General features: G+C 42.4%; 1 protein-coding gene across 1 annotated transcript in view; it reads right to left on the bottom strand.

Moving 5' to 3' along the window:
* Positions 1 to 25427, bottom strand: part of KDM7A (lysine demethylase 7A) — a 62348-nt gene that overhangs the window by 11457 nt on the left and 25464 nt on the right. Inside the window, exons 8-17 of the mRNA XM_019543890.1 lie at positions 25108 to 25195; positions 24365 to 24471; positions 18775 to 18866; positions 15825 to 15914; positions 14665 to 14874; positions 12935 to 13059; positions 10851 to 11011; positions 6000 to 6097; positions 4391 to 4539; positions 4027 to 4235 (exon numbers count right to left, since the gene is read on the bottom strand). Of these exons, the coding sequence (XP_019399435.1) occupies positions 4027 to 4235; positions 4391 to 4539; positions 6000 to 6097; positions 10851 to 11011; positions 12935 to 13059; positions 14665 to 14874; positions 15825 to 15914; positions 18775 to 18866; positions 24365 to 24471; positions 25108 to 25195 (1329 nt within the window). The remainder of the gene's footprint in view (positions 1 to 4026; positions 4236 to 4390; positions 4540 to 5999; positions 6098 to 10850; positions 11012 to 12934; positions 13060 to 14664; positions 14875 to 15824; positions 15915 to 18774; positions 18867 to 24364; positions 24472 to 25107; positions 25196 to 25427) is intronic.

Here is a 25427-nt window from a genome sequence, read left to right as displayed (position 1 = left end):
GTTTTTATCATAGAAAAAACAGAGCTGCCCCTGCCCCGTTCACTCACCAGGATGTGGGGACAAGCTGCAGCTGGACCTGCAGCTGCTTTGTGGCACTGAGCAGCACTGATATGCCAGTGCCCTGCCCTTGCCCCTCACTCCCAAACCACAGCCCCATCAGTGCCCCTCAACTCCTAACCCACAGCTCATGCCTACCTACTACTCGCTCCCTCCCAGCAGCAGCTCCATCTCAGCACCAGGACATGGGTCCAGCTGCAGCTGTTCCACCTGCTGCTTTGTGGCCCTTCTGCTCCCTGTGCCCAGACCCCAGCAATCCCCATGCCTTTCCCGGGACACCCTTGATTGAGGCTCATGACTTTCCTTCCGGGACAGCTTCCCCCTACACAGGCTGCTCTGCAAGGCACTTCAAGCCTGTCTCCGGCAGATTCTCCTACCTAGAGCACTCCCCAATCCCCTACTTCCATCTCTCTCTCTCTCTCACACACACACACCCCTGCTGCCACCCCTGGACCATCATATATACCCATAGACCCTGCTGCCACCTCAATCCCCCCTGCCCATCACACCTCCCCAAGTGGTTCCCAGGACTAGGAGCCCCCCCAAGCTGGGACCACATGTCCCAGCACTGGTGTGGTTATGGGTCAGGGCTCCAGTGCAGCAGTCACCCCTGCAGCTGTGGCTCCCACCAACAGGTCCTGTCCCAGCTGGTGGCTAGACATGCAGGGTGCGAGTTTTGTAGGGAGAGATGTGGGGAGGATGCGAGTGTGGGGTTTGTGGGTGGACAGTGGGGGTTTCATGGGTGGGTATGTGGGTAGAGATGGGGGGGATGGTTTGTGGGGGAGTAAGCCACTGCTGGGGGGGATTATGCCTGCAGCAGGCCATGACCAAACACAATGGCCCACTGCTGGCTGCTGCTGCAGGGGACCCACCCCCATGCAGTTCCCTCCCCCAAACACAGTTGTCCTGTCCCATCCCTTCATGTCCCTGCTTGCCTGTGTCCACACCACTGCTGCCAGCCTTGCCCTACTTCAATTTCCTTCAGCATACTGAGACAGCGTGCTGGAGCAGCAGGCATAGAGGTGCATGCAGGAGCATGCCCCTAAGCTACTACAGGCTGGGTCCACCAAAGAGACATTCTAGCACCCAGTCAGAGAGTCTCTATGCCTGCCGCATGTGCTGCTTTTTTCTGCCATCAGGCATCTCTATGCCTGACATCTCTATGCAGGTGTCTCTATGCCAGCCTGTGCCACTTTTTTGTTGAGTTTTCTTTTGTTATCAGATTTCCCGGTATCAAACTTACGAGTCTGCACTACAAATGGAACAGTTTTTCATTCCTGGAGTGCCTCCTGTGGCACCTCAAACTGCTTTGAGATACCACAACAGACATGTGCTCATTTATCTGCACACAGTCTAAGAGTCCACACAGAGGTGCAAGCTTTTTATTTTTCTAATTCACATTCAACACTAGCTTCTTGTTTGGTTTCACTTAACTGCTGCTGTGCTGTACAGGTACAAGAAAGGAAAGAGGCCCTACCCCGAGGATAACAATCAACATTTCTGTGCAGGAGAGTGAAAACTAACACTGTTGGCTTTTGTTAAAAAACAAAAAACCAAACACCTCACGTCCCAGGCTACACTAGGACCTCAGTTCAACTGAGGTTTGAATAGCTGACAGGATTTAGCTATGAAAAAAGTCAAGTGTGGGATGGGAGAAGAACAAAATTTGCATCAGGCTAGGAAGCCACAGCCCTCTTGGCCAGTGCAATTTTACTTAGAGGACTGACATCTCTTTCACTCTGACACTATTTCTAATTTTGGCTAAAAGACATGTGGGAAAAAAAACAAACTATATGGTAGGTTACCTTCTCATTTCTGAGAACACCTGTGGCCTCACTCAGATTTTAGTGCTTGAAATAACACTGAACTTTCCTGTTATGTAGAGAAGTAACTTTTTTTAAAATGTATTATATTAATTGCACTCATACTTGGCAAGTCATCTTGGGAGTTTTAGCCACACAGTTCTTCCCTTCTGATTAGCCGATCTGTACATGTTAGTCATGCTGTGCTGCCATGTCCTTTTCCTTAAATATGAAGGCTTTTCCAGAAAAGAAATCTCTTTCCATGCTAGAAAATGGATTGCTTTTTTAAAATTAAGCTAATATGACTTCTTTCCTTATTGAGAAATCATGTCACTAGTTTTCTGTAATTCCCAGGATGCCTTCCTCTTTAAACTCCTCGGGATTTAATCAAAATGCCTTGAACTCTAGTCAGTCTGCTGGGGGGGGGGGGTTGACAGCCCTGAGAGAATTATTATGCCTGAACCATTTTAACCAATATCAACTCCCAAGCTTGTGACCAAAATAAGTTCTTTCTGTACAAATTCTTCTACAAAGTAGTGGTTTTACCTAACAAATAAAAAGTAATGAGACTATTTTGGAATTACTTTGTTTTTCCAGACTGGCTGATACCCAAAGATGAATGAAAAGAATAAAGTTCTGTAGCAGTAAGAATCAAGGCAAGATGAGCATCCCAAGGAGTCTTAAAAAACAACATTTAGAACTTTGTTTCTGCTGAAACAGTTTCAATGTAGGCATAGCCTTTGATTACCTCCTTGGGAAGTGAATTCTCTCTTTCCCCCTACCTACACAGCCAGGCAAGTCATAGAACCTACTGGTTACAATTTTTTGTTGTTTATCAATAATGTTTATTCTTGAAGGAACTGAATTAATATAACTTGGTCTTTGTAAACAGATAACTGAAGAAAGGATGCTGTGGATTCCTTTTCCTTGCAGACCTACTGCTGAGATCCTCCAAGAATTCTGTGATGATCCCTGTAGAAGTCAACAAATTTGACAGTCGGGATTTGCAAGAGAGAAACCAATTACTACAAACATGGAGTGATTTTGTGCAAAATAAACACAGGTTATTTAATTCTAATGATGTTAAAAGGCCGTTGCTGATGCCCAAAGACTTTGATACAATTTAGGAATGCAACTTCCAGGACCCACAAAAGATTCTTCCACATCCACCTGGAGGCACTGCTGAACCACAAAAGCAATGAGCATTTCCAGTTCCAATCTGTACACAATGTTATGCTTCTATCCTAAATTCTATTTTTGAGATTAAAAAACCCAAAACAAACAAAACCCCCACAAAACCTCTGTTTCTATAGACCATTTCAATTCCATTACATATTTCTTTCTAGCTCAAAGACATTTTCTCCAGGATAATTCATTCTTAAAGACACAATTATTGATGCCATTCCAGGGGTCCAGCAGCTCTGGACAAGACCTGGATTTAGTCATGTATTGATCTTTGTCTATAAATGTGGAATATGGGGATACAGAGATGTCCTCTGAATCCGCTTCCTAATAATCAAAGTCTGAAGTACTTTCTTCTTCTCCAAAGTTATCTTCTACAGGGATCAAAATACTGTGGAGGACAAAATGAATGCCTGTTCTTGCAATAAATTCTGAATTTTCCTCTGTTTCAGAGGTAGAGTTTTAGTTTGTCAGCTGCTTCAGATATAGCACTTTCCAGGGTTCACCAACTGCTCATCCCTTGAGTATATGAAAGCTGCCAATAGCTGCATGGCCTTTACATCTAGACTTCAGGAAAATGCCATATGTGCCTTTTAGAGAGAGAACACTTAAAAGCCATCAAGCCAATTGAGAATTCTAAGAATATCTAGTGAGGCACACCATGAAAGCAGAACCATGGAGATCATATGAACTACTGCATTTAGCTCACCCCCCTCTGCCCCCCAGAGGGGATTATAGCTTTTAGTTCATTCATCCACACCAGTGTGACTCTTGTAAAAACGCTGATGAAACTTTTAAAGTGAATGCTTAGGCCTAATGGAAACTAGGCTCCCAGTTTTCCAAAGTTCTGAGCACTGTTATAGCCCACTGATTTTTCAGAAGTAGCCTACACTTATTTAGGAATTTAACTTTAAGCATTTATTTTTGAAAATCTTAGCCCTAGCAAAACAATGAAGAGTAGCAGTGATGGTTAATAAGTACCTACCACATTCCATTGTTTTATGACTCTGGGACGGCTGCCTGTCCTTATGTCTACTTCTGGGGTAGCTTTTGTGTTCCTGAAGAGAGGTTCTTTTATCCGTGCAGTCTGTGCTTTGCGTATGACTTGGTAAACATGTGGTATAGTGCAATCCTGCCATAGAAAGCATGCCCTGAATAGCTTCTTCCTCTGTACTTGTCGAGGTAGGACATTCCCTAAGGGAAAAAATTATTAAGACAGTGAAAAAGGAAATTTTAAATTTTACTAAAATCTATTTATCAATTTTACTTTCATGTTAAAAAAAATTACAAAAATTTTACTTTGAAAAGTTCAGATCAATTTATAAGCCTCCCTGCATCACTTTACTTACCTTTTACTTAGAGTTTCATTTCTAAATGGCTTCTGAGTAGTTTGACAGAGGTCCCTTGTTATTTTATATTCCTCCTTGAAATTTGATGTCACCTCCTGTTTCTCTTCATCACCTGAGCTTGCTGAGTCCTCTGCAGAGGAATCTTTTTGCTAGAACAAGGGAAAATAGTACACAGACTGTTTGTCATGGATCTTAAAGTGACTGTATTCTAATCTACGCTCAGAAGTTTTAAATCTTTGAATTGATCCAGTTTTCATAAATAAAAAGTGCACGTAAGTTCCATAACATGACCACAGTAATAGAGATCTTGTAGCTCAGATTTAATAAAATTCAGCAAGAAAGTCTGAAACCAAGTTTCAGGAAAATACAGCCAAGACCCAAAGTCCCTAGGAAAAAAACCCCAAATAAAAATTGTTATTTGGGAGGGGAGGCTGTTTAAGCCCAAAATATTTTTTAAAAGGGAAACTGACCTTTAAACTATATCCAGCTCACCTTTATCAAATAATCCATCACTTGATATTCATTTCACCTTACCCGTATTGTACTGTACTCTGGTAACTGCCCACATGCTTGCTGTTGCCTCATGGCAAAATGGAAGTCACAAGGCAGCAACTCACACATTATGGGCTAGAATGCTACAGTGTAGATTCCATTTACCATGCTGAAAGATCATGTGGTTAGGCAGCTGCTGCAGAGCAGGTGACATGTAGCAAGTCCCTGTTCCTTTTACTCTACAATAAGTGTGTATACCCATAGCCTACAACACTTCTAACATTAACAATATCCCTTGCTTGATTCCATAATGGCAGAAAACAATTGAATGCATGCTGAATTTATACTACCGATTACAGGTATCACTCAGTGCACTGAAACGTGTTCAGCGTAAACGCATTGTCTTGAAAGAACATGTATACTACACAAGAGCCTCAAAAAGGGTATTTAGGCACCAATGCCCATTTAGCTGAATAGGAACTGGGTACTCAAGCTTAAGGAAACCAAAGGAATACAAATTTTTCCCAACCTACTTCCATTTATATACTGCTAATACTAAAACTAAATCCAATTCCTGATACTTGCCTGTGTTATAAAAAAAAGCAGCTAAGCTCAAATCTTTCCCCATCCATACTACATTCTAGAGTTCTTAACTTGAGACTGCTCAAAACTATAACCCAGATCCTCTGTGACTCACAGCCATCTCCTGCCCTTTGTTATCCCATCTGAACAAAAGACCTGCCTCAATGAGTCAGTCCAAGTCACTCAAACCTATCTTTGCAAGACCTTGTCCCAAGTGCATTTCAGACGAACACTGTCAGCTGTTACCTACTTTCCTTATTAGAGCCCATGATGCATTTATGGTCCTTTTTACCATATACACAATTCCTATATGAACAAACTTTCAAAGGCTTTTGAGAACAGACAGACATTGCTCAAAACAATTTTCGCTCACCATTCCATTAGAATGGATAGTGAATCAGGCAGGCAGCAGAATTAGGTAAGCAGATTGTTTTTAAATATTTGTCCAAATTGATTATGAACAATTAAAAAATAAAACAAAACAACAGCTTCAATTCTCATTTGATGAACTGTCATGACTTTCTCTAGCTTTTACCTGGGTAGTGCAATCAGGCTCAGATTCTTCTGAATCAGATATATCGGAGTATTCCGAAGATCCATTCCTGAGTTCTGATTTCACACTTTCAAAGAACACTGTAGGGGGAGAAACTTATTAAATCAGTAACAAATATTAGGTGATCTGTCACCAAATTAAATTAGGTGATTTGACCTGTCAACACATTTCTACTGCCACAAGTCAACATCCGCCAACAAGAAAACCATCAGAATACATGGATAATACACACGTATCCCAGAAAGTGGTATACCTCACCTGGCGCACCAAGTGCCCCCATTACAACTGTGTGGGTGAAACCAGACAAAACACAAGTAAACAACTGTGCACCAGAATGAATGATCGCTTAAAAAACAAAAACAAAAAAAACCCAAACAAACACTAGGTTTGAAAACATTTTTTCAGGGGTGATGAGGGAAGCGAAACACTCCCCGTCTGCCCTCACAGATCTTGCCCTCAAAGAAAATCAACTCAGTTACCTTTATAAGACAAACATGGGAACATAAATTAATTAGCTTACTGGACATTAAAGTACCAGAGACTTAACACAGGTAATAACTTCAAAATGGGCCGTTATAATCTGTCTAATATTAGTTAACCTCCAAACCCTCCTAAACAAATCTTGTTCTTCCATTATCAGTTTTTTACTGCATCTCCTGCCTGTTCATTACAAGATCATTTCTCCTATATCTTGTTTTTCTTACATATGGAGTTTTACATAAGCTTTTGCTCCATCTGCTACTTAACTGAGGCATCCTCTCCTCCCCCAAAGGCCTGAAGAAAGATAATATGATACCCAGGGACTCCTATACATGTGCAGGGAGGCTGCTCCAACGTGCTGTAATTGCCGCTCCAGCAGAATCCAGCATCACATGCATCAGTGTCCCCACGCTGAAAAATGGCAGTGGTGTACTTTAAACTAAAGCTCATTTGCTCCAGGTGCTTTAATTAACACTGCTTTCAGAGCTGTGCTAATTAAAATGCCCCACTTTCTCCCACCTCACCTCCCAAAGCACATCCATAAATGCCCCAAAAGCTTACTTATGCCTATCCCAACCATGTGGTTGGTCCATTAAAAAGATATCATCCACAAGAATTCTTGCCATTACGAAAGGATGCAACACTCCAAAGACATGAATAAATTTACTGAACCACCACTTACTCTTGTGCAGAATTACTGCTATTGAAAAACTGTCATACAATGATATCATAGCTATAGATTACGTGATCACCATTACTAAACATCTGAGCTAGGGACAGACATTGAAAAAGCGTGAGCCTGAAATGATTCAATGTGTGCAGGTTAGTTTAACCTGGCTAGGCTGAACCAATTTGTAACCATACAGATTCTCTCTGGACTGAGGAAATTCAGGCACATGCCTGCAGTGGCTCAGGCTAGAAGCTGGGCGGTGGGGTGCGCTGGAACAGCCCTCCATTCCCTTCTACAGTGCTAAGATGGGGGGAGGGTGGCCAGGCCCCATCAGGACCTCTGATCAGGAAGGTCTGCCTGCACCACCCCAGGCTTTTCCCTGCTGGCTGCTCAAGGGCCAGGAGTGTTGCCAGACCCCAGACCCCTGCTAGCACTCTTAGGCAAGGGGAGGTGTGCAGTGCATGCCTCTGTTGATAATACAGAGTTTTTCAATCTACAGGCAAGCAAACCAGCCAAAAGTTGATAAGTGTTTATATCACCACATCAGCAAAACAATAGCCTCCCTCCATTAGTTCAAACTCTTCTTAAACAGCTTACCAGCTGACCTGTTGATTAGTTCCCAAAAGCCCCAAGCAGTCACTGTTCTGTCTGCCTGTCTCAGTGGAATTGGAGAGACCTCTCAGCATTAACTTAACTAGCATACCACATGCCTAGGGTCCATAGGGCTGGGATGGGATTCCTGCTTGAGCAGTGTGGGTTGGGGGGGGGGAATCCATGCAGACCCTGCTGTGCCTGCAGTCTCTGCCAGAGCTCCAGCCAGGGAGCAGAGGGGAGGGGCCAGCTCTGCTGTAGAGCAGAGAGTCCCACCCAGCCCAGAGAGCATGCCAGGATGCTACGAGAGTCTGGTTTACCTTAAACCAGAAAGGGGTCTGGTAAAGACATTGCATAAACCAGTTTGAGCTAAATCAGTCAAGTCTGATACTACATTCAACCAGGTTTAATCTCAAACCAGTTTCGGCCATTTTCAAAGTGGGTTATGTGCACTGATCGCCTGTTCTGTTACAGGTTTAAACAGGTTTCTAATCACTTAAACCGATTTCTGTGTAATGTCTGTCCCTAGCCTTGATGGAAGCCCATGAAGTAGCAGAAGGATGAAAGGAGATCATATCCATTATTAGGTTGATATGAACAGTTTTCAGATTAAAATACTGTATCAACAAGAAGGGTCAAGGTGCTTTATACATCCTGCTTAATAATCCAGGATAGGGACTCTCATTAAAGCAGAGAAAAAGCTAATCTGGGAAAAGTTTTATTTATACTGAACACTCTCAATGTGCTTGCTTGCAATGCAATGACCTATTCACAAATGAAAATTCTAGAATTATATGTTCCTGATATTCCAATCTTGTAATCTCTAGGTGAGGTTACAAATTATAATTAGATCATGTTAAGAGCACTTAAAACTTAATTGAACACACATTAAGGCTCATTAACAATTGAAATGCTAAGTGCCTTTAGCCATCTTTAAAGATAAAGCACTTTAGGCAAGGATTACATGTGAGCTGTGCCACCTATTTAAAAGTTAACTTCTGGGTATTCACCCAAGATAAAGCCACAAATCTACAGTCCTTCAGTATCCCAAGAGGCACTGCTCCCAGGTGAACTAGCTATTATCCACCCCTCTACAGGCCTGGATTGACAGCTGGGAATAGTTGGGCAACAGCTGGGTGGGAATGAGTGAGTGGGGAGGGAGGGAGAAGAGATAAAAGGTGGGGTAGGAGAGCCGGGGGAGGGGGCATCGCAAAGAGGACAGAAGGAAACGGAGAGTGGGTGGATCGGGAGCTGCAAGGGTACTGCTACTTCTGCAAAATTAGCCCTGCCAACCCACTAATTGCCCCCTTCAGCCCCCAGATCACACCCCTGCCACCCCAATTGCCCTGTCTGTCCACCTATTGACCCCCTCCACCCCAGATTAATGCCCTACCACCCTGATCAGCCCAGAAGTGATGGAGATACTGGTGAGAAACTGTCTCCTCCTTGCCTGCTCTTGGGGTCCCTGCAAACCATGCCACTCTTGCATACCCACGCCACCGCCAAGCTTTGTGACTGAACAGGAGGATCGGGAGGTGGGGGACAGCAAGGAGCTGCCAGGCAGATGTGGAGCCCAGTGGGGGCTGGATCTGTGTGTGCAAAGGTAGCAAGAGCTACACGGAGCCTACGAGCAGGCAGGAAGGGGGACCCCCTCCACTACTGCTCTCAGGCTGCTTGAGGTGGTATGGCAGCAATCCAGGGGTGGAAGGGGTGATATGGGAACTGATGAGGAGGGGAAGCAGGGTGATTTGGGGCACAGAAGGAATGATCCCAGTGGCATTAAAGGACCCTTCCCCTATGCCAACCTATACTGCAGCTAGAGAGCTGTGGTTTAAAATGAGAATGATGCACATTTCAAACTTCATTTAAATCTTGAAAACAAATCTTGAGCCTTCTCCATTCCATGCTTTTTATTAGGGGTACACCAATAAAGATTTTTTTCACTGATACCGATATCTGGTTATTCACTAGGCATATCAGCCAATACCAATCCAGTAACCAATTTACAAAAACACAGCCTGACAGTGTGCAGAACAGCACCCTGCCAGTAAGTCTGTGGAAAGGAAGAGGCATGGTGGGGTGTAGATCGATGCCCCCATTGTAAATGAGGGAGTGGGGCAGGGGCTGGAGCTGGGCCTGGGGGTGCTGCCTTGCCAAAGTGGTGAACAGGACACTGGGGCAGGGAGTGGGAAGGAACCATGAGCAGCTCATCCGGGGGGGGGGGAAATCAGCATCCCAGAGCTTAAAATGGCAGCAGCAGTTCTTGAACTAAAGCTTTTCAAATGAGCTTTAGTTCAAGCACTGCCACCACCCTTTTTTTTAAGTGTGGGCAACCTTTTAGAAGCAGAGCTGAGCAGGGTGAGGGCAGATGCGGGCTGCCTGCTGTAGGCTCAGGGCCATCTGCCCTGCTCCCTCTGCCCTGGGAGCCAAACGCTGGCCACACCACGTCCCCAGCCCAACCAGCAGCAGGAGGCACAACTCACTGGCCCCAGTACTTTTGGGTGGGCAGGGGGCCCAAGGCTCCCGGGGCAAGAGGCCCCCATGCCTCCCCCGGGACATGCGCACAGTGTGGGGAGCTGCCCCACCCTCCCAGACAAGCTCTCCATGACTCCATCCCACTCCCCACCCTGGCCCTGGAGTCCCATTCACCACCTTGGCTGGGCAGCACCCCCAGTCCCACCCTTGCCCCATTCCCTCCATCATCATGAGGGACTCAATCTCTACCCCCCATGCAGCCCCTCCCTCCCCCACACCTGCTCCCCTCCACAGACTTACCTGCAGGATGCTGCTCTGTACACTGCCAGGCTGCATTCCTGGCCACATACAGCCATGCACATGTACGCAGCATCTGGGGCCCCAGCCAGAAAGCATATTTTATTTATTTATACATTATCAACTACACCAGCCAAAAAAAAGCTGATAGTTGATAAAAGGAAAAAGTTAACATTATTAGTACCAATCCGATATATCGGTGTACCATTTTTTTTCATTTACTTGGCTCACTGGCAAATTTTCCATTACAGAAAGGTATACAGTAGAATAGTAAGACTCCTCTGATCACCAAAGTACTAGACTGTCAAAAGCAAGCTTACTGTTTAGTGGTTTCTGAGCATCTCCATTCCCTTCTCCTTCCAAGCCTGAAGTCTGATCTTCTATCTTGATAGCCCTTGTCTTTTTTGATCTTGTCCTGTCATCATCATCTTCACTATCTGCTGTGTAAAGACTCCTATCCATAAATGGTTGTCTTTCATCTCTACCTCAGAAGAAAAATAAAAAAATTTAAAGAAGTTATTAATTGAACAAAAGCTTACATGATTTTTTTCCCCTTCCTTGTTACCTGCAATATTCTTTTGAAAGCACAACAGTAGAGAGGCAGCAGAACCGGAGGGCACAAAATTCTCTCACACCGTTTGCCTACTTCCTTCTCCATTACCATGCGTTTTTCTTGACTATAAAAATCGCCATGTCGCAAAATACATGACTTTGCATTTTGCTTTTCTATTTGCGAACCAGTTGTCTCAGCATATATTTCTGAGAAAAACACCACCTCATGTTCCTTCTGTATACTGGTCTTTGAACATGTTAAACTTAACTCTGCTTTTTAAAAATGAAAATTATGGTTTTTTGGAATGTTTACTTCTCTGTAACAAATTTGTGCATTTCTTTACAGTTTGAAGGTCACTCTCCAATACAATTTATTAATCAATCAATTGAATGTAATGCTGTTCCCAGGGACTATGCAAGATACCTATCCTTTCCCAATATAACATCCAAGTGCCTCTTTGCTACTCCCAGAACAAAAGTACAGGGGAGTAAATGGATCCCCTTCTCCAGTCTGTTCCCAGCATGGATCTTTCTTGCAAGAGCCAGGAAAATAAAATACAAGAGGATTTGAACAACAAATCAGAGACAGGAAAGGGAGGGGCAGGGCTAAAAGCAGGTGAGCTGCATATTGGCATAGTGGTCAGAGGTCCGCAGGAGTTGCAAAGACATTGGTTACGTTTCTGCAGTGTCCCTTTCCTGAGTTATTCATTGCAGCAGATGGAGGCTGTCGGAAGCTTAACCAGTAGTACAAACAGGACAGCATAAAGCCAGCCATGGGTGGATCAAGAGTGGATGGTCTCTCTGGGTAGTTTCCCCTGATCCCAAATGCTTGTTTCTGTGATGATGCTGGAAGGCAGTGGAGGCCAGCTATTGTCATGCTGTGAGGACAGGAGGCAAAAGCATATATGTGGGGTACAGTTATAGACCCACCCCCCATCTGCGGGGGGCAGAAGGAACTGTATGGGAAGGGGGTTTGGGGAAGAGAATGCTGGGAGCCATGAGGTGCCTATTTGGTGGGGCAGGGGGAGGTCACAGTCACCCAGAGGCTTTTGTGGGTAGGGGAGCCTATAGTATAGAGGAGTGTGGGATGAGGGAGGCTGGGTGATATGGAAGTGAGGATATGAGGGGTAGATGGAGCCTGGAAGGTTGTAGGGTCTATGGGGATGAACTGGTATGTGAAGAGGGCAAGAGAGATTATGAGTGAAAGGAGCCCCAGAAGGTAGGAAGGACTACAGTGAGGTTTGATTTCTCAGAAGAGCAGAGGAGACTCAGTGGGGCATGAGGGAGGTGGTGATGGGTCACGATGGAACTAGTCTGTGCAGGGTGTAGTGGATTCATGGAGGCAGTGATGGAGGGCAATACAGGACTCAGTAGGGCAGACTGAGTCTGATGGGTTTGGGCCACAACTGGATAGAGCCAAGCATGGGGATATATTGAATAGCAGGGGACAGAATAGAGCCACAGGGCATTTGACATGATAGGGGCAGTGCATAAAATGGCAATTAGGGGCATCTGGGGGCTAAACAGGAGTACTTGGGGGACCCACAGGTTGGGGTGCAGGGAACACATGTATCCATGCCTACACTGTGTGGGGTGGTAATATCTGTACCCCCTGGCACCAGGTGCCTGCCCCAGCTTGGAACCAGCAGTCAGCCCTCCACAGACTCGGTCATATTTGTTCTTTTCTTAGATCATAAGCTGAACAACAGTCTCTAGGCTCCTAACATATTAGTAAAGCTTGTACTTCATTTTTAATTGGAGAAATAAATGTATTGTGCTATATCATGATGCACCACACCACCTGCACACACCTTTTCAAAACCCTAGATATTCACAAGACAGCTTCTTATACCTGATAATTCTTCCATTTGAGAGCAGAAGGCGTAAATCATTGTCCTTTGTTCTCCATTCAGGTACTGTAGAAGATGGCTGAAAGGGCTTATTAAATCTTCCGTTCAGTTTAGAGTTTCCCGTATCCTGGACAATAAAGAGGGCTGTTTATTATTCCCTCAAATCAAATAAGGAAGTTTAAATATTTTTTCCCCGACCTCAATAGTCCACAGGAGTCCCCAGTCTTCAAGTTCATACTGAACCTCTAATACATAGCAGAAAAAAAGGTCAAAATAGTTATCCATGACTGAAGTGACTTGATTAGGACAAGTATGGATACAAGGAATCCAGTCTTAATGCAATTCATTCCATCAATCTTTGGGGTACCTCCTTATTGTAAACTACCCTCTATTTAAAAAAAAAAAAAAAAATTTTTCTAGACCAATATGACAATTTCCACTAGAAGTTATCACTGTTCCCGACACATAGGAATAGCAACAAATTGATGCAAACCCAAAAAACTGAGTTGCCCACTGCAACTGGTATAAAGCCTCTTAAATGTTACCCAGAAACCTGCTCTCAGAGTAGCAATTTGAAAATGCTTCAGAGGAAGGTGAAATACTACCAGGTATTTGGCATTATGGTATATGTGGAACAGTCTTCTGAAACAGAAGCATTTACACTCCCTTAAAAATGCTATTTTCCCCTACCTCAAGGCTGTCAAACTGGTACTGCATGGTCTGCATCATGCAAAGGGCCAGCATGTGGCCTGTGTGCCCTACCAGCTGCCTCTACCATTGCATGCCAACAGCCCTGCTTGTGCGACTGAGTGATCCACGGAAGTGGTGGTTCAACAGCCCTGCCCCATCTAATAAAACATATTTCTTATTAATGAAATAAAAGGAAAATACTTTTAGAAATGTATTTTTGCTTCAATTACATCATAAAAAAAGCTTCACAGGTTACTCATCTCTGGGTGCGTCTACAACTGCAATTAAAAGGTGAAGCAATAAACTCCGGACCTGTTTGAGCCAAAATAAACTACTCCCAAGCGCAGCATTGGCATGTGCGCCCAGGACAGCAGCAATCTGAGCCAGGACAAACCAGCCCTGGGCTGGCAGGTGGTACCAGGGTGTTAGTCCCAAGCTCCAGGTGGTGGAGGGGCTGGCTGGGGCACAAGGGTGCTGAAGTGCAAAGCTGTGTGGCTGGCAATAGGCAGTCCCCACACTTTAGCACCCTCATGCCCCAGCCAGCCCATCACCATCTACACATGGATTTCAGTGCAGTTACTTACTCCGCTGTAAGATATGGCAGAGTTACTTCATTTACTGCACCCTCATACCAGGTGCACATGTAAACAGTGATGCTTTACTGTGTTCAGCTGAATGCTTCTTTCTCCTACAGTATACTTCTTGCTGCTTTATTATAAATAGTAATGGGAGGAACTAATTAACTATTTTACATAATGTTTGTATATATTTCCTCTTAAAAAATCTGAACTAAATAGTCCCAATACTTTCAGAAAACCCATTCAGTATAAAAATAGAAGATAACTAAAAGATCCTATTTTCTCATATGATACCAGGTAAGGGAAAAATATTTTAAGGCAATATGTACCACTCAATCATTATTCAGTGCCATTGTAACATGCTTATCCCATTTTACACATCCTAGTTTTATTCACCTTCTTAATACAGCTTGAAATTTCTAACTTCCTGGGCTTTTATTTCTTCCATGAAATGTAATACTTACCTCCTCCCATGGGGACATCTCCAGCCTTTTAAGTACTTCCCTTGTATGCAGCTCCAGGATGTCCAGATTAGAAGGAGTTTTGGTAGCATGGTCTCGCAGTTTCCTCACCTTTCGTCTGGAATGATGAGGGGAGGTTGCTTCATGTGATGATCGTGATGCTGGACACAAACCAAGAATTCCCTGAGTTTTAACTGGCTTGCTGTTTTCCTCCTTTAAATTGAAAATAAATGCATCAGAGTGGTCTTATAGTGACAAGTCCACATATTTAATAAAGATTCTCATCTCACCCACTAAAATTAAAAATTGTAAGAGACAAAACAAAATTGTAAGTTCTTTAAAGAAGCACTGTGTATATTTTTCTCTGTTTTGTTCCTAGTGACTCCTCTTCTGATTGGAACCTTTAGATGCTCCTATAACATTAATGTTTAACAATAGCCACTATCACTATGTATGACTATGGCCTAGAAATTCTGGGCACAGCCACTGTATAACACAGAGTCACTTCAATTTCCCTAAGTTCCCAGTATTATTCTATCCCCAAAACTCTGCGCATTTCAAAGTGACTAGACATCTTAAATCATGAGGGATGTAGTAGTAAAAAGGAGCACAATCAGTAACAAAAAGAAAAAGCATGTGATGAAAATAAATCAGAAAAATGGTGGCGCACTGGACCAAAAAAAAAACAAAAAACAAAAAACCAACAACCCTAGACAAAAGAATAGGCAAGAAGGGAACCAGACAAATCATTAACAATAAAAACAAAACCTTAAAAAATAGAGATTCTCAGGTATAAACCATAAATTTTGACTTTAGCTTATTCTCCAAATTATATTAAATTATGAGGAAAAATGAACACAAATAATTAATCACATTACTATCATTTTAATTCAAAATATTGGCAGTTTGATGCATCAAAAAAAATTCTTACTGGCTTTCCTCCAAAAATTAGCAGGAAAAAACTGGGAAGTGATATCCTCAAATTCAATTATTCTAAAACTACAATTACCAAGACATTCTTTTGGCTCATAGTGGTTGTTTAAGAAACATTTTGGTAAACGTGGCAGTTTTATATTTGTACCTCCTACAATAAAGAGAAACATCAATATAATACAAGATGACTAGATTTTGCTGTGTTGTTAAGCAAAGACTTTTATTCTTACCTCTACAGAACGAATCACTTTAGAAAGCTCTTTTATGAGATGCCCAGGCCTAATGTTGTCTGGAATTTCAAAGGCATGTTCTGTTACAAGCTATATTCAAAGGGTGAAAAAAAATAACATAAGAAATTAAGATCAACTCAAAGGTAGCATAAAGCAGAAGAAACTACAAAAAGTCCAGATCCAAAGAAAATATCTTAATTAAAAGTCCTTAAATAGTTAGAAGAAACTGACAGTGTGATTATATACATACACACACACCCTGGAGCTGTCAGAGCTCTAGAAAGCAAAAAGAGTGTGGCCTAACAACAACACTGAATGTTTGGTCCCAAAGTATTCAAGGAAAGTGAAACCATCATCTATCCTCCAGCATTTGAAAAATCAAGGAATCTGAAGTGTGAATACAAAGCTATACTTTTCTTCTTTAACAATCCCTCTCAGGTCAAGGATGACTGTTTTCCATGATTGTCTTTATCTGTGGGTCCAAAGATGGCTGATGAGGCTAACCTGGGATCAGACGCTGCTGCAACTGAGGCATGTGTTTCTGTGCAGGGTGGGTGGGTCCAGATTCTCAATTCAGTCCATGACACTTTCTGCTGCTTTCATGTTTCCACCTCCTTTTGTTGGTGTAAGGTTTCAAAGTACTGAGATCCTGCAGCAGACTCTTCCTCCATTTGGAGTGATCCTGGGCAACAGTTTCCTACAAGTTGATGTCAACGGCGCATTCTTCCAAGTTGGCTTTCAGGACATCCTTGAAGTGCTTTCTCTGCCCTCCTCTTCAGTGTACACCTTGACTGAACTGAGAGAATAAAACTTGCTTCTGGAGTTGAACATCTCGATGACATGGCCAAACCAGCAAAGTTGATTATGTTGGATGATCTTCACCTCAATGCTTGGGGTATTTGCTTGCAAGAGGACATTAATATTGGTACTTTTATCTTCCCAATGGATTTGAAGCTATACTGACAATCTACTTAAATAACTACAACAACTAGTACTGTAAACAACCTCTTTCCCTTAAGTCCAGTCAGTATGGAACCCCATTTTGGGGAATGTAATTAGTAGTAACAAACCTAAAAACAACTGGATTCCAAGGAAAATCAGACCCAGCTCAGACTCAGCATTCAAAAGTAATGCTGAATAAAGGCATAAACTGATCACTAGGCAGCTGCTTTGCATATTTACATTTCTGGATGAGCCAGAAAAGCTGTTTTACAGCTTGCAGAGTGCAACACGAGACCTTATGACATTTAAAAAACCTGAGAGGACATAATGATGTTATATGTTCAAGGTATCACACTCATCTTAAGGATGATTAAGGGTCACTTAATGGGCAAGGTATCACACTCATCCAGCCCCAAGGGCTCAATCCAGTCCATGTACAAGCCCTGCACCCCTCAGGGGCAGGTGAGTTTAATACCTTTGCCCTGGGGGGCGGGGAAACGCTATCACTTTATCCCCCGCAAGGAGGAAAGGTCCCTATTCTCTGACCTTACACATTCTTCCTCCTTACTATTGCCTTCCTGTCTAAATGGTTTAGTAAAGAGCATGTAGACAAGCCATTTCTGTAAACAAGTGTAACAGTTGTAGTACACCAGATACCAATGAGGCAAACAAAACGACAACAAAGAAGCAAGTGTACAGGCATTCAAGTACAGGGAAAAAATATAGCAGCTCTGCAAATAAATGTTTGCTCTTTGTAACAGCAACTTCACAGCAGTACAACTATTTCCAGCACCGCATGTACTGCCTGTCTAGTTAAGGGAAGCCATAGGCATGCTTCAGTCCTTCAGCATCCCAGGCAGCTGTGCTCCCCACTTCCCCTCCACCCCCCAGCTCCAAGGAGTCTGTCTGGCACCCCAAACTCTACTGCCCCACAGAGGCAGAGCCAGCTCCCAGATCACCACACAGCACCAGCCTTTGCGAACACAATGAAGTCCTTCCTGCACAAAAGGGCAGGAACCTACCTTCCAGAGCCTCCTGCCATGCCAAAAATATCTGGTTCTGTTGTGTCAGCATCTCTGGCATTATCATCAAGGTAGGCTGGAGGAAACACACCAAGCAAGGGGCTGATTCTGCCCAGTTTAGAACTAGGGACGTTTTTGTAAGATAAATGTAATAGCCACTACCCTACAAAAACCCCAAGGTAGTATAGAAAACAAGGTCACCAATCAGAAACTCATAGGTGACTACGCTTGTGTCCCAAGTCCTTCTAAAGTCAGTGCTCTACAAGTAGGAAATGCCATGGCAGGAGTGAAGGGGAGACTACTCTGTGCCTCTCCCAAAGTAGAGGCAATGTCCAAATCTTGTAGGGTAGTAGTGTAGTTGGGAAATCTGCATATGCTTGGCTACTATAATTCATAAATTCCATGTTTAAGATAAAGGAGAGTCTCTGTAGTCCCCACCTCCTAAAATGAAACCAGCATTAGAGCCTGCCCTCCCCACCTGCCCCCTCATCCCTAACTGACTTCCTGTGAGTTGAAAAGAAAAGTGAATCACAGTGCCAAGGCTCACTGGACAGCCAGGGACATCTCCCACTATGAATTTACCTATATCAAATTGGTTGGTGCTACAAAATTTCCCCAAAAAATGTAGTATTACAAATGAACATCTGATCAGAACCATATATTCCATGTTAGGATTTTTATCTAATCATGTTCTTCTCCTGCAATAAAGTGATACTTAATGTGTTCACTAGTGTATTGCCAGAAGCTAAATATAACAAGTTTGTCACTGGTCTGGCATGGTTTTAATGGCATGCAACATAAAACCACCTCAAACAGTTCTCTCCCAAACCATCCATCCATCCATAATTACTAGATGGTCTTCCAGTATTTATTAACAGAAGCAAGTTCCATAAAACAGCAACAAAGTTCTAAAAGCACATTCTTGCATTTTTAGAACCCCGTGAAAACGTAAGATCAAAGAGATAAACAAAACCACTTACACTTACTTCTTTTTTCATCCATAACTTTAAAGCAGTAAGTAAAGCCTTCACGCCTTGAACTAAGTAGTTTTGGGGCTGGAAACCATCTTCTCTCAGTTCTTTAAAAAAAAGAAAAAAAAAAAGAGAAATAAAAAGGAGGACGCAAAAATTTCAATTTAAAACACACACTGTAATGTAAAAATAAAATTTGACACACCTCTCTTAACCAACAAAGAAACCACTATGTGAAGCTATAGAAATGTGCAACAAATATGAATGAAATATAGTACTGTGTTTGAACTTGTCATACCAAAAAAGTATGAGGGGTTGTTTTTGTTTTGTTTTGTTTTGTGTTTTTTTTTGGGGGGGGGGGGGTGGTTAAATAAAGATAAAAATATGTAAAATCTATTTTCACTGTGCGAATCAAGCTAGTTATGCCACGTGTTACAGATTAAGCTCATTCAGTGCCTGGGGAAAATGTGTGAAAGGGATGGTGGGGATTGGGAAGAAGAGAAGTCTTATCTGTCTGTGCTCTCTGAAGGCAGCTGCTGCAGTAGCACCAGCCCCAAAGGCAGCAGCCCTTTGATGCAGGCTCCCTGGGAGCCACGCTTGGTGCTCTGATCACCTCTCCCCCAGATATGCTAATAGAAGCATGGATGTACTGTTACAAAAATTCCTGGGAGGGAGGGGTGGAACCATCCCCTTGTCCCTCATCCTCCCAGATTTACTGCTGAGTGAAGGGCTGCACTGCCCAGCTCCTTCCTATGGGCAACATAGAACAGAACAGGCTACAGAACAGGTTTACAGAAAACCTCCACAGCCATGGTTCACACTAAAAATCTCTAGTGTATCATGCAAGAAAAGCAGAGGTTTTCTATATTTTGTTCTCCCTGTAATCCCATCTGGACAAGCAATCTTTGCCCAGAATGCCTCCAATTCTTGCAGTCCCCAATCTCAAGTCACAGAACCCACTCATTTCAAGTCAGCTGCCTTCTACTGTTTCCAAAACTTTTCCCAACATTCTAACAATTAATGCAGGGACTTCCAGCAAGAGCAACACTTATCCCTCTTTGCTCGGTATTCTTTTCCCCCCTCCTTCCATAGATGTGCTTGTGAAGATGAGTTCCTTGCCCCCCCACCTCATTTTAGACTGAAGAGTGATAATGAGAGAGTTGCTGGGAGTTGCATACTCATGGGGGAAAAGGAGAGAATACATCTAGCCCAGATTTGCTGGGCTCCTTATGTTCCCACTCCATTGGATAACATATTAGGCCAGCTACTAGATTTTTCCCCCTTTCCTAGCCAAGAACTCTTTTCAGCTACTATGCATCTCTTTTTGTTCTCCTAAACTGGGATGATGACTGTTTCTTGACAGTGTCAGAAGAAGCAATGGTCCATAAGCTGCAACAAAAGCTTCAGTTTTAAAAGTTTCTGATAACTGTGGAACAGCAGCATTCCCACCTACTGTAGCAGTTACAGTACCACAAAATCCCCTCTCTCTTATTCAGCAAGCTATACAAATTAGCTTTAGCATGGAAACCTACTACTGAAGTTTTCACTTAAGCTCTATTCTCATTTCCCCCCTGAAAAGTATGTTTTCATTGCCATAGTCATGATAATGGTATATTTTTTTGTTAGCCATTATGTGTAGTACTGTTTCTTTAAAATGTTGTTTTCTCCCACCTGGGCTCCTGGCTCAGAACAAAGTTACCAGCCACATAATAAAAGGTAGTGCTCTCTTTCTCTCTTGAGCTAGCTCAATCTCCCCATCACTGTGGAGCCACAAGATAACAATAGCAAAACAAGATGCATCTATAAAGGAAGCGATTCCTCTCGAATCTTACTACTCTCACTTACACTGCTGACCTACGAAGAAGCAAAAAGATCAAAAAGAACCCCAAATCCAACGATGCATCATTCTTACATAAGAAGGACTTTAATGGAATACAGAAACATGCTCTTACATTTTTACTCACTGGCCTCAATCTCACATAAATCCAATTCATTTCAATCACTACCATCTAAATAATGACTAAAGAAAAATATGACATGTATTGGCAGTCTGTCACCTTCCATGATTATCTGTATTTTAAGACAGGAAATATATCTTGCTGTTGGCCGTCCCTTGATACGAGGATGATTGTAAAGGAAGTAGTTTCAAAAAGGTAAATCTTTCATCAAAGTAGGTCTCAGAATCAGAAGTTCAGGCATCCAGATTGCAATTCCTGGCTCCAACTAATCTTTCCTCTAATTACTGAGGTTTTAATCTCCAACTCATGCTAGGGTAAGAGATACCCAGCTGTGCCCTGGGGGAAAGCATTTTTCTCTCTTGTCTACAGCACTTTGTACAACTCAAGAACACAAAATCAAAAGCACTAACATTCTTTTAGACTTCTATCAGTTTCTAGCATAGATGCTTTAGATGCATATACTGGTACCAGAACAAACTCAGATAACTAGTCAATTACTCTCAAAAATTGTGACGAGTCAAATCCTGAAAAGAAATCACTAGCTAAGTATTCCTCTGGGGTAGAACCATATTCTATATCCTAGACGCTCTGTACATTATTATTGCCCAGAGTAGACACAGCCAGAACAATTGTTCTGAACCAGTTCTCTTCCCATGGGTTCACTAAGAAGAGTCCGGGGAACTAGAAGACTAGAGTCCCGCAGCAGCAGAGGTATCAGATCCTCCCAAATCTCCAATGCAGGAAACCGTAAGAGATTAACAGATAGACATCTGTCAAAACCAGGATTCAGACCAGTTAAAAACACTTATATGCACAGAGCTGAAGTAAGTTGGGTCCCTGTGGACAAAACCAGTACCTGCAAAGTTGAGGGGAGCTCAACTTGCAGCTTGTTTTCAAAAACCTATTTTCTTAATTAAGGGACAGGCTAGGGATGAATTTTACTCAAAACCATCAAACTTGGAAAGAAATGATTTTCCTTCTAGAGATTCTCCTAAATTTCAACACCTGGTAACATCACACAACCAGAAAACTGATCATGCAGCTGGTGTAGGAATTTGTTTAAAAGGAGCTGGGGGGGGGGATGCACCAGCATTTTCCAAGAAAATTCACATGGAAGGTCTACTGGTGCTTACAGAAGTCCCAACAAGACACTGAAATGCATAGATATTATGTGAGAAATACAGCAGTCAGAAAAAACTACAACAACATCATTTAGCCATGCACCTATACAAATCCATACTCCCTACAAACACAGACTAAAAACACATTTGAGTTTATCATTTCACTCTTACAAGTTTTTAAGAGGTTAGACGTACACATTTTTAGAACAACATGGACAGAGGTGATCCACCCTTGAGTAAGAAATGGATTAGATGACCTCCTATGGTCCTTACCAGCCCTACCAGTCTGATACCTCTGCTATTGAGGCATTCACCATTACTTTCCAAAGAGTACCCTCAGGAACATGCAACTAAAATGACTGAGCCCTAGGAGATTTGTCAGAGCCTACAATGTCAACAAAAATTGATATCAGTAGTCCTAAAACCGAGTGCCTAGATCCCAGAGTCTGAACAAAAGAACACTGCTTGTACTGGTGAGCTGCCATAGGCTGGCTTAGCAATACACCCCCACCCCCACAGCTCACCAAAACATCCCAAATGGTTCTGCTCTACCCATGGCTGGATGGGGCCTCAGGTGGGCTACGAGTGGCATCTGGGATCAGAACAGGCCAGCGAGGCCAGGGCTGGGATCGGGGCCATGGCAACACAGGGCTGGGGCCGAGCCACGATCCGTTCCCCACAAACCTCTGCAACAGGCACTGGTTCTGAAGCCAGGGAGCAGATTGTGGCTCTGCCCTGGGCACCAGCCCTGCGCTGTCACTGCAGAGATCCTGGTATCTCCACGGAGACTGGCCGGGACCCATGTTGGCAGGTCACGTGGATGGGATGGAGCCACAAGAAGTGGCATGAGCAGGACAAGCCAGTGGGACTGATTTCAAGATCACCGGGTAGTGACAGAACAGAGCCACAATCTGTTCCCTGCATGACCCTACCCACAAAACCAGAGTTCATTGCAGGGATATTCAGGGAGAGGATCATAGAATTTCTAGATAATATATTATGGCCAACTAAATTTTATTAAGCCTATGAAAGTCTTTAGATTTCCTTTCCTACAGGTTCAAAAAAATCCACCTTTAAAAGAGGCTCGAACAAGGTTGTTCCTGGAACAGGCAAGCAAAACCCAACTGTCATACTGATTTGTGCTACAGAAAACAGGTTTGATAAACTTAGTTCCATAAATAACATTATAGATAGAACGTTACTTTCTACTGAAAGAGAAGCATCTGTCCCTATCCATGTCCTGTCCCCCCCTCACCCTTCTTCCACTCTCTATGGCTGCTCTTCTGCAAAAAGAAAAAACGAGCAAGTGGGGGCAATACGAGTTAAGAACATTTGCCACTTCAATACAGAGTAAGGGAGAAGGATTCTGGATCCCTCTTTAAATACAGTCCTCAAGCTTCCAATCCTCAGTTCTTGGAGCTGCTAGTCCATCAGCTAGGATCAAGTTCTTAAGTAAAGTTTTTGAATGTGCATAAGACTTTTTAGGGACTCCTTCAGTCAACAATTACCTGTAATCACAATGGACTGGACTCTGGCCCAGGAGGCCCCTACCAGTTCAATGTTCCTCAAAAGTTTAAAAGCCTAAATCTCACTTACTTTCACTGGGATTTCATTTAGGTACTTTTGAAGATTTTAAATCTTAGCATCAGACCAGTCAGAACTGAAGTTCCAGAATGATGAACCAAATTTGAAAAAGTAATCTGCCCTAGATTTGATACAATTTTTTGGACATTTTATAAGACTTTTTCTTTCAAGAATGAATCAACTGGAACCTCCTAAGAATCTGATAAGGAATGAATGTGTCATTTTCACATCAAAATAGCCCTGTTCAGTTGAAAAGGGAACATATAAAGGTTCAGCTAACATTATTTTCATTTGGAGGAAAAGATGACCCGATTATCTGACTTTATTCCCAAGCAGAACTAAGTCTCCCTCTCCCCTTCAGGTGGAAAGTGATGGCAAACCCACGGCATCTAAAGGAAATTGCCATCTATGACTTTCATCTTTTAAAACAGTACTTGCATCCCCATCAACAGAAGTCTAGTGGTAAGAGAAGAATAAAAGGTCAAGCTATCCAAGGAAGGTTGAACTGCCCTAAGATCTTAGTTACCCAGGGTATTCAAACTGAACGTTCTAAGAAAAAAAAAATTTTCACTGTCTGCATCTGAAAACAATTTTCAAGTTTCCATTCATATACCTAAAAACATGCGAGTTATCACTAGACAGTCTTCAACTTTGCAAGCTGAGAGTTCTACCAGACACCATTATGTTACAAAGTAATTTCATAATCATGATTTATTAAAAAGAAGAATAAATCAAGAATGGTAACAGTGTAGTGTTTACCAAAATCTCTTTGATTTGGCAACGATACTGCACTGGCTTTCCCCAATTAAGGATTAAAGCCAACTTCTCTTGAAAAACTTCCAGAAATTGCACATTGATCATGAGATTGGGAACCTGGACCTTTCAAAGTGAAAATAAATAAACAAACAAATACTCAAAATCTTACCAAAACAAGTGAATTACCTTTCAAAGTTTCCAGTAAGTTTTTAGCCACAAACCAACAGATGGCTTCAAAGAAAGGGAATTTGAAAAGATCTGGGGTTTTTAGCCTTTTCTCCATTTCATAACACCTAAATAAATAAATTTAAGATTATTCTAGTTGTACTTTTAGAATCACCCAATGTATTACCCAATTGATACAAGATTTAGAGAGATAAAAATCACCTTATCAAGCAAAACAAGTACAGGAACCATAAAAAAAAAAAAGTTAAGACATCATAAAACTAGGATACAAATCCAATGTGGTTGGTATTTTTTTTAAATAGCATTTGATCAAGATTCCACTCTAATGAATAAAAATGGTATATTTAGAAGACAGCTCCATATGTTGGACAACAACAGATACATGTGCCTTCAGGGCAGTCCTGACTTAACATTCCTCTTTTCAGTTTTGTGTTACACAGCCAGGCTTCACCATTTTTAGTTTACCTCTTTTGCAGTAATCTCCAAATTACAGCATGTCTGATTTTATGATACAATTAAATGTGTGCAAAACATTTATTTTGCTTTGAAAACAGCTCCTGTAGAAGCAACTTACAAAAATCTAGTCCTGATTCAAGCTAAGAAAAAAAAAAAAAAAGTCAGTCTTGTCATTATCGGAGCCAGTAACTATCTGACTTCATACAAAAAGCACAATGAAAGACCTAACAAAAAGAATTTCCTACTTAGAGGGAAGAGTATAGTCAAAAGAGAGAGTTAAGACAAACCTGAGCTGCATGCCAATATTGAGGTTGTGCAAAAAGTTTCCTCCAAAAGCCATACAATCCTGAGATGTGAGCACAGCATGAATCCACCCTGAAATTATAAAACCAGAAAACTTAACATGCACACACTACAAAATGTTATACATTGATCAGGAGGAGGAGAAGGGATGGATTTACAAACCTAAAAGTTATTCAGAGCCACCGAGGAAAAAATGTTCACCAAAATGCAAGGAAGAGAGACAATGTCAATCTAAAGATCTACTTTGCCCTTCCCCAGCCCATTTTCCTTTCTTTTTATACAAACAAACAAACAAACAAACAAA

This window comes from Crocodylus porosus, unplaced genomic scaffold, assembly GCF_001723895.1.
Source record: "Crocodylus porosus isolate Cpor-Errol unplaced genomic scaffold, CroPor_comp1, whole genome shotgun sequence".
NCBI classification, from domain to species: Eukaryota; Metazoa; Chordata; order Crocodylia; family Crocodylidae; genus Crocodylus; species Crocodylus porosus.
This window is presented reverse-complemented; position numbering and strand designations above follow the sequence as displayed.